Source organism: Hydra vulgaris, chromosome 11, assembly GCF_038396675.1.
Source record: "Hydra vulgaris chromosome 11, alternate assembly HydraT2T_AEP".
NCBI lineage: Eukaryota > Metazoa > Cnidaria > Hydrozoa > Anthoathecata > Hydridae > Hydra > Hydra vulgaris.
In genome coordinates this window covers 2,821,983-2,839,595 of record NC_088930.1, presented here as the reverse complement: position 1 = coordinate 2,839,595, position 17,613 = coordinate 2,821,983, and the positions used below count along the sequence as shown (strand labels likewise).

The window sequence follows — 17,613 nt, the reverse complement described above, 5'->3', positions numbered from 1 at the left end:
TCAGAATTTTCTTGTTCTATCTTCAAAGGTAATAATTAAAATGTTTTATTTAATGTATAAAATAAATACAAAAAATATAATGTTCTACCTGATATAATATAATATATTACATAAAACATTGCATTTATTTATAACTTTTTTTTTGTAACTATTTTATATATTATATAGAATATTTTATTTATTACATTTGTAGATAGAACAAAAGAATACTGAGGGGACAATATAAAACACAATTCTTATCAACCTGCTAGAGAACGAAAGAAAATTCAACGAACCAAGAAGAAAAGTTATTTTGATATTGAAAACCAAAAACAATAATTGGCATGGGGGTTTAGCTTATAAGCTTATGGTATCACTCAATGATAAAATCATATTTGTCAATACTTTTAAATTATTAGAGGGGTGGCTCTTGTAGGGTTTTTGTACAGAGGGGTTTTTGTCATATGGCACATGTATCAAGGAACACCATAGCAAAAATAATCGAGAGAAACTTCTTTAGAACGGATTACATAAAACTTAACAACTCAAACATAATATTTTTTAAAAAAAGTTATAAATCATATTATTGCCTTTTTAATAAAGATTTAATACAAAATAATATTTTATATTTCTTTTAAAATCAATTTTAAAGTTTTGAACGCGGTTATGTTGTCAATTGTTACATTAACAATCGTTTTACGAAGTTAAATTTATTTTATATACACATAAATTAGAAAGCAAACCAAGCTGCATTAAAAACGCCACTCCAATATGCACGTTTGCAGCAATCTAGAATTTCATTTTGAAACAAAAAGAAATACGTGCATAAAAATCATGTCTTTGTAAATTGTGGAATTGAAATCACTTACAACAAAAGGTAGAGAAAAAATTTATAACAACTTGCATTTCGGGCGAGGATTAGGTCCAGGTTTAGGTTTGACAGGTAGCTGGTTTTTCTCGTTCTTTCGAGATTGTATTTCCAAAGCCAAATCCATAAATGCTTTGTCCACATTTTCTTTTGTTTTAGCAGAAGTTTCAAGATACTCTACTTTCCATTCTCTAGCTCTCGCCCTCCCTACTTCACTTGAAACTTGCCTTTTGTCAGTTAAATCTACCTTATTAGCAACTAAGATAAATGGAATATGTTTTTCTGTTTCACCTTTCACTCTTAATATTTGTTCACGAAAATCTGTAGCATTCGCAAAAGATTCAGGTTCACAAACACTATACACACATAAAAAGCCTTCACCACTACGAATGTAATTGTCTCTTATAGCAGCATAGTCTTCTTGTCCTGCAGTATCAAGTATATCAATCTGACATTCTTCCCCCTTTAGCGTCACTTTTTTACGATAACTGTCTGCTTTTGTTGGCTCATAATCTTCTACAAACTGGAAAACACAAAATGTAAATAGATTATTAAAGTATATACAGCATTATATCTACAATATAAAATATAGTATTAGTTATGAATTACAATATTTAAGAACTTATGGCAACAAAGATATAATTGATGCCACTTTAAAAACGCCGTTAAAGTTTTTCTTTGTAAACAAATAACTTGAATGATTTAAGCAAAAAATATTGGACTGTACAAAATAAAAACTTGTTTTGTACAATCTTAATGTGTTTTACAAACTTTTAAAGTAAACTGTATAAATCTTTTCAAAAAAGAAGAAAAGCGTTGAAAGAGAATTCTTATGTATGATCATGTATAGTGATTTGTTTGGCTAACCGAATTTTGTTCTAATATCAAATATCTATATTCGAATTATAAAAACCGAATTTTTGACTTTTGATTTTTTAGATTTAAAAGCACTTTTTTAATAAGTTGATTTTAAAGAATTAAACACAATTAATTGATTTTTAAATGCTTACATTTAAAACAGAAATCAATGACGTAAATTTATTAGAGTTAAACTACGTAACTTAAGTTTTCGGGCCAATGTTTTTCGCTTTCAAGACATCGTTGTTGTTGCTTACGTTCATAAAATCCAATCGTTGTTAAAAGTCATATTAATAAATTTAATCATTGAAATAATTTAAATTGTTATATAAAATAAATACTTATATAAATAAAATAAAATTATATATAATATACTTTGATAATTTAAATGAAACGTGTTTATTGTAATTATTTAAGAGTTATTTAAGAACGTTTCATTTAACATCCTCAATTCCAACAAAGCTGCAAGCAACCACTATTAGAGTTGGAAGTTACTGAAAGAGAAAAGTTGAAGTTTATAAACCAAGATAACGCTTGACAGACGACTTAAAAGTTCGCTAGTTATACGAATCAGGAAAGCAAGATAAGAGAAGCGGATTCTGAAGAACTGATGCTAAAGGAAAAAAATTAGATAAAGAAGAGTTTTTGGAGCACCTAGAAAAAGTCACAGAAAAAGGAAGACACTATTGAATGACAAGTAACATAAGAATGAATTTTAGTTGAAGATACAAGAGAAACTAGCTCTTCAGAGCAGTGCCCATTATAGTATTTGTAGAAAAGAGAAAGAGAAGCAACATTACGACAATGTGATAATGATTGGAGGTTGGCTGGAAGAGCAGGTCCAACAATGTTTACAATGCATTTTTGCACCTTGTCTAAAAGAGAAAGGGTATCATTGGAAGATTCGCCCCAGATATTGCAACAGTATTCCAAACGAAGATAGATTTGAGATTTATAAAAATAAAGAAAAGAATCCTGAAAGAAAGTAAGAAAGTGGCAACCACAATAAATATATGCAACCTTAGCAGATGCTAATTTTGCAATCAATTTGATATATGGTTTCCAAGAAAGATCGGAAATATAAGTTAATCCTAGAAGATAAAAGGTAGATGACTCATTGAATTCATTACCATTAATAAATATAGGAAGATCTAGATTATTGTGATAACGATTAGCTGAAAAAACTTGAGTTTTCTCTGAGTTAAAGTTCACCAGCCACTGTGAGCTCTATGCTGTCGCAGAAGCAAGATCATTTTCAAGCTCAAATGCACCCTCCGAGCAATCAAAGAGTGTTGGCTTCTTATCATGACAAAAACAACTGGTAGTATCATCAGCAAACAATGCCACCTTAGATGTGAGAATATCTGGAAGATCGTTAATGTAAATTAAAAAGAGTATAGGGCCAAGGATAGAACTGCAGCTGATTACTGTTAGCAAATCAGCTGCAGAACAAGGAAATCGAAATTCATATTGATAATCAGAAAGTAAGTTATTAGATTCAAGATGAGAGATTAAGTGTTTGTTAATTAAAAATTCAAAAGCCTTGCTTATGACAGGAAGAAGACTGATGGGAAAAAGATTAAATGAGTCAGATTGCTCTCCAGAATTTTTGAAAATAGGGATAACAGATCCAGCTTTCCAGCAGGCTAGAAAACAAGATTTTGATAAGCACTTGTTAAATAGTTTTGAAAGTATGGACAACAGCTCTAGAGAACACTTCTGCAAGACTATAATAGGTATGTTGTCTGGATCACAAGCTGTAGAAGAGTCTAAGTAGGAAATCACTTTTGATACAGAAGCTGGAGTGATACGAATTTCAAGCAATTGATCAACCTGTTTGTTGGCTATATCAGGTAGAACACAACTCGTGGAATCAAGGATTGAATAAAATAAATTATCTGATTAAAAATAATTTATCTGATTTTGGATTATTCTGTAACAGGGTTCTCAACAGATAAAAAAATTGAAATTCCAGGACTATCCAAGACTTTCCAGGACAATTTTTTTATTTTTCCGAGACATTTTCTTTATTATTTCCAGGATTTTTCAAGGACTTACAAAAAAAAAAGTTACAAACTCCAGGACTTTCCAGGATATTTTTATAGATACATCACTACAGATACATAACTAAATGCAAATTCAAAAAATATTTGACAAGGAACTAATTTTTATTTGAAAGGAAACTTTTAACCCAACCCATTTCAAAAACATCAGAACCATTTCAAAAATTTACAATTATATTGTTCTAGCAAAACAACAAAACAAAAACTAAAACTTTACTCAATGTGTACAAAAATATGCTTTTAAAATTAAGAAGTGAATTTATCACTTTCATGAATCATCTTTTTTTCTATATTGTACAAATCCTTGATTTCCTTTTGTTTTTCTAAACAAAGTTTCTTTTTTTCATTTGATTCTTTCATAAGAACAAAACTACTTTGCTTTTCTGCATTAATGGCTAGCATATTAGACTGTTCTATCAAAATAGTTATTTGACTTTGCAAGATTCTGCTCTAACTACCTTTTTCTCATCATCCAAAATTTTTCGCTTTAAATTCCTACATTCCATTCCTACGTTACATTTTTTTTGTTCTCTTTGTGATTGCAAATACTCTTTATATCGACTATTTGCTTGTTTTAGATTTTGCAGCAATTCTTTATTAATTTTGATATTATCAGGGGATTCTTCAAAGGAAAACAAATGATCTTCAATAAGACATAAGGCAATAAGGGATTTTTCTTTAAGATTTTCGGGTTGTTTATTAATACTAAAGCCACGCTTAATAAATGATTGTCCACATGAAAGCACAAAAACTATTTTAAAAATGCTCCAAACGCCTTAATAAACTTTATTTGCTCCGATAAAGTCAGAGAAAAAAAGATCAAGACTATCGTTTTTAATACCGAAATCTTAAAATGATTTTCGAGTTGAGTCTACTATTTCTAAAAACTTATAATATTGATTTTTCGCTAGTTTGGCAGACTTTGGTGACAAATAGCCATATTTAACTAACTTTTGCAACAGAATTGAAAAATTATTGATACAAGTATTCTTTTTATTCAGATTTGAAATGAAAATTGGGTTAATAAATACTGCAGTAAATACAATGACAAACTTCAAAAGGGACCATTTGATCAATTTCCCAAGAAGATGTCAACAGACCAACTGAAAACTGGCCTGCCTCTTTAACATAAATTAGCTTCATCAATTTTTACCCGAGCAGCAAAACCAATATCAATTTCATTTTTCAGACTTTTTAAAATTTTTAATTATTAAATTTATTTGAAGCTGCTGGTTTAAATTGCTACACTAATTTAAAACATCTTTTAGTATGATTCTCCTGAGAAAGTTGTCAACTATTTCACCAAGTATAATAGCCATAAATGGAAACATAGATTTGTCTGTTTAAAAGCATTTCAAAAAACGATTTAACTTTACAGAAACCATCTCAAAAAATTTAAGTTTAGCTAGCAAAAGAGGATCCTGAACCATGGGTTTCAGTCTCTGCCAGCTTTTATTTTTTGAATCAGGTTGTTTGCTTTTCTCAAGACTACTGAAATATATTAGAAACTTTTTGTACCCATCAAGAAGTGATTCAGCCTTTTAAGCACATTTTTCATTTTCACACCATCTGATGTGATATTTTTATTGGTTGCTCTTCTACTGGGAGAGTCATCTAGAAATTACCACCTTTCTTTTAATAGATTATTAAGCTCCAAGCCACTTGCTTTTGCTCCTGCTTTAAAACTGCCATGAATGATATGGAGATCACAAGTTTCGATATCTATAAGAGGATCAAGTTTTTCCTCTTTCCTCTGTTCCTTTAAATTATCTAGAAAAATCAAATTTACATTTGGCCCATCTGATGACACTTGTAGAATCTTTGATTTATCTATATCAGAAATACAGTTTAGGAATGTTTGCATAACGTTGTGTGCTGTCAAGTGCCAATCTTATTAATTGCTTTTTTGTCAATTTTATTAACTGCTTTTTTGTGTTCTGCTTTATTTGAGCATTCTGACATGATAATATTAAAAAAAAATCCAGATAAAAAAACAACAACATAAAATCAAACATTAATTTGAACAGTGTTGGGAGCTGTTGGCATCAATGACTTGACTTGACTATTATTAGCAGAAGGAGATATCTCTAAGTGCATTTTACCTTTCATGTGTGAAGTTAAAGCAGCTTCTCCCATGCTAGCAATATGTCTTGAGCACAATAACTGCAAATCACAACAGTTTCTGTTTTTTTACATAACCGATGTTTATATTTTTCTTCAACAAGCTTATTTTTATTTTACTTGAAAAATACATTTATTTTTAGGCATTTTTTAACTATTTTAACTAAAAACAAAACAAAAAAACATAAATATTTTAGGAACCAAAAAGAATTTAGAATCTTTAACATTTCATACTTTTAAAAATTACTCAAAACTATACAACAATGCAATAATTAAATTCCAATAAAAAAAATATATGTAAACTGTCTATATATGGATTATGTCTATATATGTCTATATATGATTTATGGAAACCTCTATGATGATATCTTTCAATTAATATTTTTAAAACAAATTAACTATGCCTTATTGTGGATGTGTAAGTTTTTTTAAGAATCTTTAAAGAATAAATTTCAAAAACAATATAAGAATCAGATTTTCCATAAAAGTTATAGATTAAAGCAATTATATTACTATAATTTACTATAATTAGTATTTTAGTATTGTTGTTGTATTGTTTTTCTTTATTTAAAAACAAACAACAATATATAAAATATTATCCCATTTTCCAGGACTATTCCAGGATTTTACAAAATAATTAAGAAAAATCAAGGACTTTCCAGGATCACTTTCAAATTCCAGGACTTTCCAGGACTGGTGGGAACCCTGTGTAAGGAGTTCAAACTGAAAGATTATTTTACAAATACCACTTTGTATATAAACACAGTGTACACAAGAGTATTTACAGTATAAAACTAAAAGGTGTGCTTTTTTTTTTTCTATTTTTTTAATTTGTATTCACTCTAAACAAGGCTGCAAGCAACCACTATAATGTTGGGAGTTACTTAAAAAGAATAGAGTTATAGGGCAAACAAAGTTAAAGGTTGTATGAGTCAGAAAAAACATGAAGATTGGAAAGACTTCCAAGGATTGAAGTGCGGGTAAAAAAGCTAGACCAATAAAAGATTTTGGAGCATGCAGGTACAGATACAGTAAGAAAATGAGACTTTAATGAATGACGAGTCAAACGAGAATGAGTATAAGAGATTTGTAGAGGTAGAGAATGAAATCAGGAGCGAGAAAATGGCAAGCAAGATAAAGAGAAGCAACCTTAGCAGATGCTAATTCAGAAATTGATTGTATATATGGTTTCTATGAAAGGTCAGTAGTAAATGATAATTCAAGAAGACATAAAGAAGAGGTGACTCAGAACTGAAATAATTTGCAGTAAATAATAGAGTTTTGTTAATTGAGTTAAAACTTACAAGCCACTGAAAGCCCCAATCTGTTACAGAAGTGAGATCAGATTCAAGATCAGCTGCCTGTTCTAAGCAATCGAAAAGAGAAGACTTTTTGTCAATACAAGAGTATAAAGTTGATCCTTTTAGCAAAAAGAGCTACTTTAGATGTAAGGTTGTTGAGAAGATCATCGATATAGATAAGAAACAAATTAGGACCAAGGATAGAACCTTGAGGTACCCCAAAAGTTACTAGAAATAAAAACGAGCGTTGATCTTAGAGCATAACTTTAATAAAGCAGTTAGAAAGAAATGTCTCAAAAATTTTCCAATTTTTTTTGGATTTAGGTTTTTTTGGGTTGGGTTTGAGTTTGTAGCAAGTTGTACATTTGCTTGTTAGTTTAAATTCTGTGGAGTAGAGTTTTGAGTTTTGAAATAATGCACCATTCTTTTTACTCCATGATGGCAGAGTTGGAAACGAATATTGTAAAATATGTGGGATAACAGAATTAGGAATGAGTATTGCAAAACGTTTTAGTGGTATTTTAAGTCAAGCAACATTGAGAGAGGACATTGGCTTTGATATTTTGGTTTTCTGGTCTGCCATTTCTTTCTCAACTACATCATGCTTCCTTTCAGCGTTGGTTAGTGTTTTTAGAACTATCTGGAAAGATACCTGGAAAAATATCTAACCTTTAAAACATTAGTTTATGCAAAACTGTCTACTTTGTTTTCATGGGCAAATTAATTAAAAATTGTTGGCAAAAAATTTATAAGAAACAAAACAATAAACTCACGACTACAAAAGTAATAACATTATAGTTACTGTGTTATTAAAGTAATAACACTATAATTGAGTTATTACTTTTATAATGCATATATTTATATAACATATATTTATAATTTATTGTTTGTTTAAACACTTGATCAGGGTTTTATTAATAAAAAATGATTTAAATAAGTAATCCTAAAATTTAATTGAAGTAGAAATGCATCTAGAAAAAATAGAATAGATAATTAAAAAATATAAAAAACTTAAGGAACTTTTACAAATACCAGCTCTTGGAATTAGGAAAAATCAGATTGAGAATAATTTGCCCACCTTAATCTGTTAGAGATCGGCAAAAAGAAATATGATAAAGATTTTTCCATAAACACTTCTAGGTCAGCAGTTAGGTCGGCATTGCTGAATGCAATGTCGACCTAATATATTTATTGACTTTTTATGATAATTTTTAAAAAATAAACATTTTCAGTATTTTCTTGCATATAATGTACATGAGACTAATTCTGTTTTTTCCACAAATTCAATACTTTTAATTATTTTTTTCTCCATTTGTTACTAACAAACATACTAATTTCTAAATTGCAATAAAAGATAATAAGAAATAAAGTAGATTTAAAAAACTGTTTCACTTTTTTTGTTAAATTAGAACAAAAAATAATGGCTGTTTCTATTTTCTCCAATGCATAGAGTTAAAAATATAAACTACAGAAAAACTAAAATTTTTATTACTTTTCTTTAATTTAATTGAAGAAAAAAAAAAGTGGTGGTGATGTTAAACAGATAAATGCCTCATTGTGCTCCACCTAACCTTGAGCCCTCCCCAGGTACACAAAAAATACCATTAATGCATAAATTTATTCTTGACTTTAAAAATAACTTTTTCCGACTTAAAATGCAGTTACTACTTAAAATACTGTAGTGGTAGAGTGCTCACTTCATAAACATGAAAATCCAAGTTTAATCTCCACCACATCACTGGGACTACTGCACTCAACATATTCCTCCGTGTAGCAGCCTTATCTGTTGAAGTTTGTGTTTCAGAGATCAAATGTTGGGAGAGGTTTGTAACCACAATAAAAATAAAATTAGCTTCCTCAACTGTAGTAGGAGCTACTACAGTTGAGGAAGCTAATTTTATTTTTATTACAAGATCATTTCATTTTTATTACAAGAATCATTTCTGAAATGATATGTAATAATGATATCGTACTCTGTAGACCTACAATTTATTAATTAAATTGATGTTTATTACCATTTGAATGAAACCATCTACCAAAAGTCAACAAAATATGTAATTTGGTCTAACAGTTAAGGAATAAAAATAAAGAATAACAGGACTCTAAATGCTCAATCGAACAACTCAATTGCTTGATTTGAACAACTCAGTTGTTACTACTGAGATATCAATTTGTAGATTTTTAATAAGTTTAATAATTGTATTTGTCTATGTTTAATAAGACAATTTTAAAATTCAAATATCAATTTTTGAAATTTTTCAAAAACTCTAAATATAACTTGAATTTACAAACTTTTAAGATCAACTTTTCACAGTTTTTTATAAATAGAAGATTCTTGTTATGCTATAACAGGGTGCCCACTATTAAAACTGATGCTAAAAGTAAGGATTTTAAGGAAATTTAAGGAGATATTTTCCTAATATTTAAGGAGATTAGGTCAACTAATCTCCTTAAATATTAGGTGAATGACAACTTTTTGAAAGAAAAAGTAAGGAGAATTAAGGAGAAAACGATCACATTAAACACAGAATCTTATTTTTTTAATAAATTTTAAATATAAACAGAGAAATTATTATAAATTAATATATATATATATATATATATATATATATATATATATATATATATATATAATTAGTAAAAAACACTTATCTAACTTTTATCTTCGACTTGAAGTTTCAGGAACTTGAAGTTTTTCAGGAACTCTTCCTGATGATCCAGCAATGGTGAAACTTCAAGTCGAAGATAAAAGTTAGATAAGTGTTTTTTACTAATTAATTATTGCTCTGTTCTTTAAGAACATTGAGCACTCTATTTGTAAAATACACTAACATAATTTACATATATATATATATATATATATATATATATATATATATATATATATATATATATATATATATATATATATATATATATATATATATATATATATATATATATATATATATATATATAAACACATATATAATAAAAAGTTTGCGAACTATTAAAGAGCAATATATTTTCTTTTTTATTAATAAGTATAATCCATTTGCTTTAATGAAATTTCCCAGATGATTAAAAAAAATAATAATAAGAAATTAAGGAGAGCAGTCAAATTTTACTTTTCTATAAGGTTATTTAAGGGCATTTAAGATGTTTTAATTTTTAAGAATATTTAAGGTTTTTAAGGAGAAGTGAGAACCCTGTATAAATATATAATAGTGATTATTGTATATTATTATTAGTTGTTTATTGTTTGCTCATTGACAATGAGCAAAATTGACAATGAACAAAATTTGACATTGACAATTTGTTCATTGACAATGAACAAAATTTACAATGACATTGTAAATTTTGTATCAAAATATTAAAGCAATAGCTATTATATTTCTAAAATAAAAGAAACTAAATCAACGATTGAATTACCTCTTCATACATGAACTGGAGTGTTAATGCAGATTTACCAACACCACCACTTCCAACCATAATAATTTTATGGACACCAGCCGTCTTTTCTTTAGGTGGCATCTTCGAAGATATTTAAATACCAACTCAATATATGATATTTATGATATAATGTCATGAAATATGTTATGATTAAATATGATATTTACATTACTTATTTGACACCGCTCAAATATTTGAATAGTCTTTTGCTGACCACAAATACAAGCTTTACGAACAGGGATTAGTATGTTTTGATGGAGAAAATTAATTAGCCTTTTTTCTTTAATGCTTTCAATAAATTCAACTGGAGGAGTCATTTTGCTTTCAGTTGTCGTGTAATGAAGTTGACCAGATAAATTGAAAACATGGCTAAGTCTCATCTCAATTTCATTTCCAGATTCAATGTTTAACATTTGACGTAGTTTCACTTTCGGTTTTAAGTAGTTTTAATAGACTTTTTGCCAGATAATGACGTCGTATAACTACGCATTGCATTTTGGGATTGCCTGGGAGCAAACAAAAGTCAAATTTGTAAATATCCTGCTGTTTTCTAATTAGTTTTTAAAAGTTGACCATTATTATCTATTTGGTTAACAACTATTTTTTTATTTTATTCGCAACACTTTTTTTTAAAGGGTAGGAGTGATTATTGTGCAGTTTCTGGTTGTAACAACGATCGCCGATACAAAGAAAAGTATGTTTTGAAAGATCATATTTGGAAGACATTTAGTTTCAGCGAATTAAAATTTTTTACTTGTAAAGAGAAATATTTTTCCACATGGAGTAAAAGAAACCTATATTCTATAAATGAGAATACAAAAGTATGTGCAAATCATTTTGAATACGGGAAGCCAACTGAGCTATTCCCTCATCCAAGATTATATTTGAAAGGATACGAAAATCTCCTCCTCAAAATAAAATAAAATTGCCGATGCCTCGATATACACCTATCAAAGTTTCTAAAAAAAAAAAAAAAAAACATTTTTCAAGTACCTCTACCACTACTAGTAGCAGTAACAATAACGACAACATTCCCCAAACAGCCTTCTCTGTCAATATCTCCTCCATGTCTATCATCAACAGCATCTGATCAGCAACTTTCTCCACAACAGCTCAACTTAATTACTAACACACCAGCAACTTATCTAACACCAACAACACTTTATAAACAAAGTAGTCATAAAAGTTTAACATGGGAGGCAGTGCCTTCTTTACCCAAAGTCATAAAATTGTATACTGGGCGTCCAACTGAAAATATTTTTTTTACATATTGTTAGCCGTGTTCAAGCTAAACATAAAAAAGTTTTTTACTTTATGGATCATAAACGTTCATTTGAACCGAAGCAATATCAATTTAGTCTTGCTAGTAAACCTTCAACAACAGCTTTTTGTTGAAGACGAAATGCTACTTACTTTAATGCGTATTCGACTTGACTCACCATTACAAGATTTAGCATTTCGCTTTAAAATTTCAGTAAGACACGCGTCTAGGATTTTAACTACATTTATAATTTTATTAGCCCGAGAATTGAACCATTAATATATTGGGCTACTCCAGAAGAAACATTAAGTTTTACACATCCTCATTTTATTGGAGATTTTGTTTTTGTTGAAGATATTGGTGACTGTACCGAACAAACTATTCAAAAATCTGCCAATAATAAAGCTCAATATAAAGCATATAGTTCTTATAAAAGTAGAAACACATTAAAAAAACTTATATTTTGTACTAAAGGTGGCTCTATCTCTTTTGTTTCTAAAGGTTACTCTGGATCTTCCTCAGATTGTTTTATCACTGAAGATAACAATGTTGCGAGAAGATTCACTCCCGGTTTTATTGCACTTTTTGATAAAGATTTCAATGTTTAAGATTTATTTCTATCAAGGCAGGTAAAAGCTGTAATTCCGCCATTTTTACGTAGTAAGCGACAGTTTACACCCTCTGAAGTGTATGATTGCAAGCGCATAGCACGTGCAAGAATACACAATGAACGTGTCATTGAAAGGCTGAAAGAATTTCAACTTCTAAAGAACACTCTACCTATTACATTAGTCCCTCTAATAGATGATATATGGATAATTGCTGCTGCCATTGTTAACCTGCAACCACCTCTAGTAAAAGCAATAGCAGTACAAATTGTTGTTCTTTGGTGTTATTTTTTAAATCTGTTTTTTGAACTAGTTGTACCGTGTGCAGCCTGCAAAATCATGGTTGTTACTTAGTGCTTGTTGGACCCTTTCCAAAACCCGTTCGAGAGTGGCAACCAACCACTGTTTATTTTTCTGAAAAAAAGAACAGTGGTCAGTTGCTACCCTTGGGCGGATCCCAAAAATGGTCCAGGGTTGTTGAATTTAACTTGGGTTTTGCATGCTGTTGTGTTTGCTCTTTAATTTTTGGTTGCTATTTATGGAATTTGGTTAATTTTTGTTATAATTGTATTTTAATATCTTTGCAGCCTGCAAAATTTTAGTCATCTTTCCCTAGATTCGTTTCAACACTCTTTTGAGAGAGGCAACCAACCACTGTTCATTTTTTCTCAAAAAGGAACACTGGCTAGTTGCTCCCCTCAGGCGGGTCCCAAAAAAGGTTCGGGTGTGTCAAATTTTGATCTGAATTCCGCAGGCTGTTGTGTTTGTTCTTTAATTTTTGGTTATTATTGCACTATTTTATGAAATTTGGTTAATTTTTTATTTACATTTGCATTTTAATATCTATGCAGCATGCGAAACCCTGGTCATAACTCGGCACCCCCAGATCCTTTCCGAGACTAGTTTGAGAGAGGCAACCAACCAATGTTCATTTTTTCTGAAAAAAGAACAGTGATTGGTTGTCCGCCTCGGGCGGGTCTCGAAAACGGTCCATTTTTAGGATGTGGTCGCCTAAAATTAACTGAACTTATCTCACATGGTTCGTGTATTTTTCGACGCTTTTCAACTCGTACATCCCATTGTTGTTATTTGCCAGTACATGTTTTATTATGGTCTAACCTGACTTCATTCTCAATATAATGCAATAAACTGAAGACATGTCTACAGGATGAACTGTAACCTGCAATACACGAACATTCAGCAGTAAAAACATACTCTGAACCATAAAAACATACCCAAACTAAATATGGATTTTCGTTTATTCTGTGGAACAACAATAGCTCTAACATAACAATACCGAATACTGTCAACAATTTTATTAAAGGTGACATCTTTAACATGCCCAGAATATTGCAAGTTTTTTCCTTCTCTAAACGCCTTCATTGCACTCTTATTAGTAGCATATTCTTTAATGACTTCTAAGGTCGCACTAGGAAGATATTGACTTCCATTTTGCCAGTTACTTTTTAAATCTTCAGGAAATGGAAGATGTAGAATATCGTCAACAACTAACTTCCTTCTTGACTGTTATTTATTTCATTGATACGGTTATCAGTGGTAGGTAACAATGGTAGGTTTAAAGCTTCTGCCATAATAACTTTTTCTATCAAAAATTATGGAGACACTAAATTTAAAAAAATATCACAAAACGTTGGGTTGGTAGGTTAAAAGCGTTGGTACTTTTAGGGTGGTAGAGGGTACTCAAAAAAGCGTATGGTAAAATGCTTTGGTAGTCTATAAAAAATACTTTATATTTTGCCGAACAATTTTTTCCAATAGCAATAAAAACAACAGCAACACATATACATCATTGATTTTTTGATTGAGTTATTATTTGTTTTTAAAATCCGTCAGGGTTAGGGTTGATTTGTATTGAATTGTATTCGCAGTACATTCATGGATATAATATTTCTGAACGGTAAGATTGCCTTTAATATACATTATTCTTACTTAAAATATATGTAGCTCTACCTTCTATATATACCTAGTTTTACCTTAAAAAAACAAACAAGCAAATATGGTATTCAATCTCTTGTGACCAAAGTTTGACTTTGGAAGAGGACTCAGGCTTATCGAACTTTGAGTCAATTAAGCATAAACTCACTATCAAGAAAGGACCACCACCATCTATTCCAAGGTTTAGAATAGCCTTGCTTTCAAGTTCTCTTGATGATACAATTTTTTCTTTGAGCTGATGCAGATCCTTGCAATGAACTACTTGGTGATCTTATGAGCTGCCAGCAATTTTTTTGCTTATGGTGAAGCAGTCTCTTAATGCTGTGCCATTGTCAGCAAGTTTTTGCTGAAAGTTGGTTTCAACTAGCCTTACTGGGCTAATCTGGTTGAGAGCATAAGTTTCCTCATTCCAGTATTTGAAAGCCCTGTATTCTCTTGGCTTGAAACCATATTTTGAACACTCAAAGGACCAGGAAAGAGTTGGTGTGCAGCTGATGACCCTAAAAATTACATTACAAATCAAAATTATATTATTTACATTATGTAATGTCAATCAGATTATAATAAAAATTGGGAAAAATATTTTGTACATTTACCTTTTGTTAAAGCCAAAGGCATTTCTTGTTATTGGCTGATCCAAACTGTTCCTCTTAATGATGCATCTTAATCTGAAATCACAGTGGATGCAATCTGCTCTACACTACTACATGGCGTTTTCCTTGTGTACAATGATAAGGATGTCCATGAGCAAGCACAGATAAGCAAGTTGCGCACCTTTTTTTAGCTGCAGGAGTTTGTAACCTAGCTTGGTCTTCATTAAATTGTAGAGGGTGTTTCTCTTTTCCATTGGATTTGTCAATTTTGCAGATTAAACAATTACACTGTGCTGTTTGGTTTGTGATGGTTTTTACAACAATAAGTCAAAATTAAACAGGCCTGAAAAATTTTTATCACTTGGCTGATTGATCCTGAATCGAAAAGTCATGCAAACCTGAGAAAGCACACAATCATCTCTGAAGTTCAAAGTATTTGAGATAACCTCATAAATTTTCTTCTGGTAAGATTCTGTCTGTGACTGTTCCGAAGTGCTAAGAAAATTCTTATTCATCTATTTTTTCCTCGAGCATTAGTTCTTTGGAATTTGCTCCCTTCATCTTGTTTTCCTGATTCATATAATTTGCAATTTTTTATGTTGTCTGGTAATTATTATTTTGTTTTATAAGCTTCATCTTTTCTCTTCCGGTAACTTCCAACTCTAATAATTGTTGCTTTTGTCGTTGTCGGAAGTGAAAGTGTTTAAAAAAAAAACATCTGAAAATATATGCAACTCCATCTGGTTAAAATAATGCATTGTTATTTAGTATCTTTTTAGAGATGTAATTACATCTGAAAAAATTATATATATAACTATATTTTGGTAAAATAATTCATTAATAGTTAATATTTTTTGCAGATGTTATTACATCTGCAAAAAATAGTAAATGTAGGAACATCTGGCTAAAATTATACATTATTAGTTAATATTTTTCAAGATGTAATTACATCAGTTTACAATTAATAGCGCAAATACCCTATATATTTTAATTAGTTACCTCTATAAAGAAAAACTTTTTCTTAACTGCTATTGTTTGTTTAAAAAGTTTTCTTAAAATCAATTTCTGAACTGATCGCATTACATTTTGATAACTAAAAAGATTTTATAAAATATCCAGATGTAGTTGCACAGATGTAGTTATACTAAAAAAATTGAAAAGGTATAATATTTATAATATTGTATTAATATCTGTATTTATTATTAATGAAATTATTATTATTTTCATGTTGTTATTGATATTATTAATATGTTATTAGTATACTTAACATCTGTAATATTCTTAATATAATTAATATCTGTAATTATAAGTTAATATCAATATTATTAAAAATTATTAATATAAGTAATATCTGCAATCTTAATATATTTTTGCACAGATGTTAATAGACACCAATACAGTTTCATATGTTGTTGGACAGATGTTACTAGACAACTGTTGTTACTACCCTGACCCAATATGATTACTTGCTTATCGATATGTGTTATTTGTTTTAATGCATTAAAATTATTCAAAAGTATTCACATTTATAAATTATACATCACAATTTTAAATGAAATTTTCATGGTTATAGTTTGTATATTTTGTTTTATTTCAGTTTTCTACAAAAAATATTTGGATTATGCATCATAACTGATGAAAGTAATTTTAATTTAATTTTTATTTGTAATTTTGATAGCAGTAAGCATCAAAAAGCAAGCAATTCACTGCTTAATTAAATTTGCTTCAACAAATTAACTTAAGTCGTTAATTTGTTAAGGTAAAAAAAAAAAAAAAATTAAGCTTACAATCTTAATTTAATCTGGTGATTATTTTTCTGTAAAATACATATGGGTGGTTACGAGATCAATGTTTTGTTATAATTAAAATATTGTTACATTGTTTCCTGCCTAGGATGATAAATGCTGGATTTTCTTAACTTTTCTCATAGGTTTTTACTTGTGCCTCCTTGATAGTGGCAATGCAACTCTTCCTTGTATCTCTTAATGAGGGTACAGCTCTAAAACTTAGTTTAATGGTTCTAAGGCCGGCTGGTAGTAAGGTTTTCCTAACTCTGTGGTAGCTCTCAGGGAGGCTGATTCCATCAACAGCTGCAAAATATCAGAGTATTAGCAGTACCATGTTGCGCATGAATGGTGTTCCTGTTAATGCTTTTGGTGCGCATTGTTGAGGCCACATTAGGAGCCCTATGATACAACTTAGCTCTAATTAACAGGACTGAGAAAATTGCATAGCCCATTGCTTAGGAGGGCGTGCTCTATCTATAAATGAGTCAAGTTCTCTTTAAACTTAAATATGCTAAAGGTGAATCAAAATATTAAACATAAAAAACTATCCCTATCACCTAACTGTTTTAATATATATTTTACTAATATTCGTGGTCTGCGAAGCAAACTTCCATCAGTTTATTCATACCTCTCTCAAAATTCATCAGACTTGCTTGCTCTCAGTGAGATTAATCTAAATTCTGCTATTCCTTCTTTTGATCTCAGTGTTAATGGGTACTATCATTAGGTTTGCAAAAACTCTAATAGTCACAAGCTTGGCTTAGGGGTATACATACGCATCAATTC

At 29.7% G+C, this 17,613-nt stretch overlaps 1 protein-coding gene across 1 annotated transcript; it reads right to left on the bottom strand.

Moving 5' to 3' along the window:
• Window positions 1-458: 458 nt before the first annotated feature.
• On the bottom strand, window positions 459-11,042 carry LOC100206789 (ras-related protein Ral-A). Its single transcript, XM_065809807.1, has 2 exons — window positions 10,602-11,042; window positions 459-1,370 (listed from the first exon to the last, which is right to left on the bottom strand). Exons 1-2 carry the CDS (start codon window positions 10,701-10,703, stop codon window positions 870-872), a joined length of 603 nt encoding a protein of 200 aa, XP_065665879.1. The 5' UTR covers window positions 10,704-11,042; the 3' UTR covers window positions 459-869.
• Window positions 11,043-17,613: the final 6,571 nt, after the last annotated feature.

Coding starts and splice junctions, on each gene's coding strand:
- LOC100206789 (XM_065809807.1), bottom strand. CDS start 10,703: ATGCCACCTAAAGAAAAGACGGCTGGTGTCCATAAAATTATTATGGTT. Junction 1,371..10,601: donor TCCAGTTCATGTATGAAGAG/GTAATTCAATCG, acceptor TGTGTTTTCCAG/TTTGTAGAAGATTATGAGCC.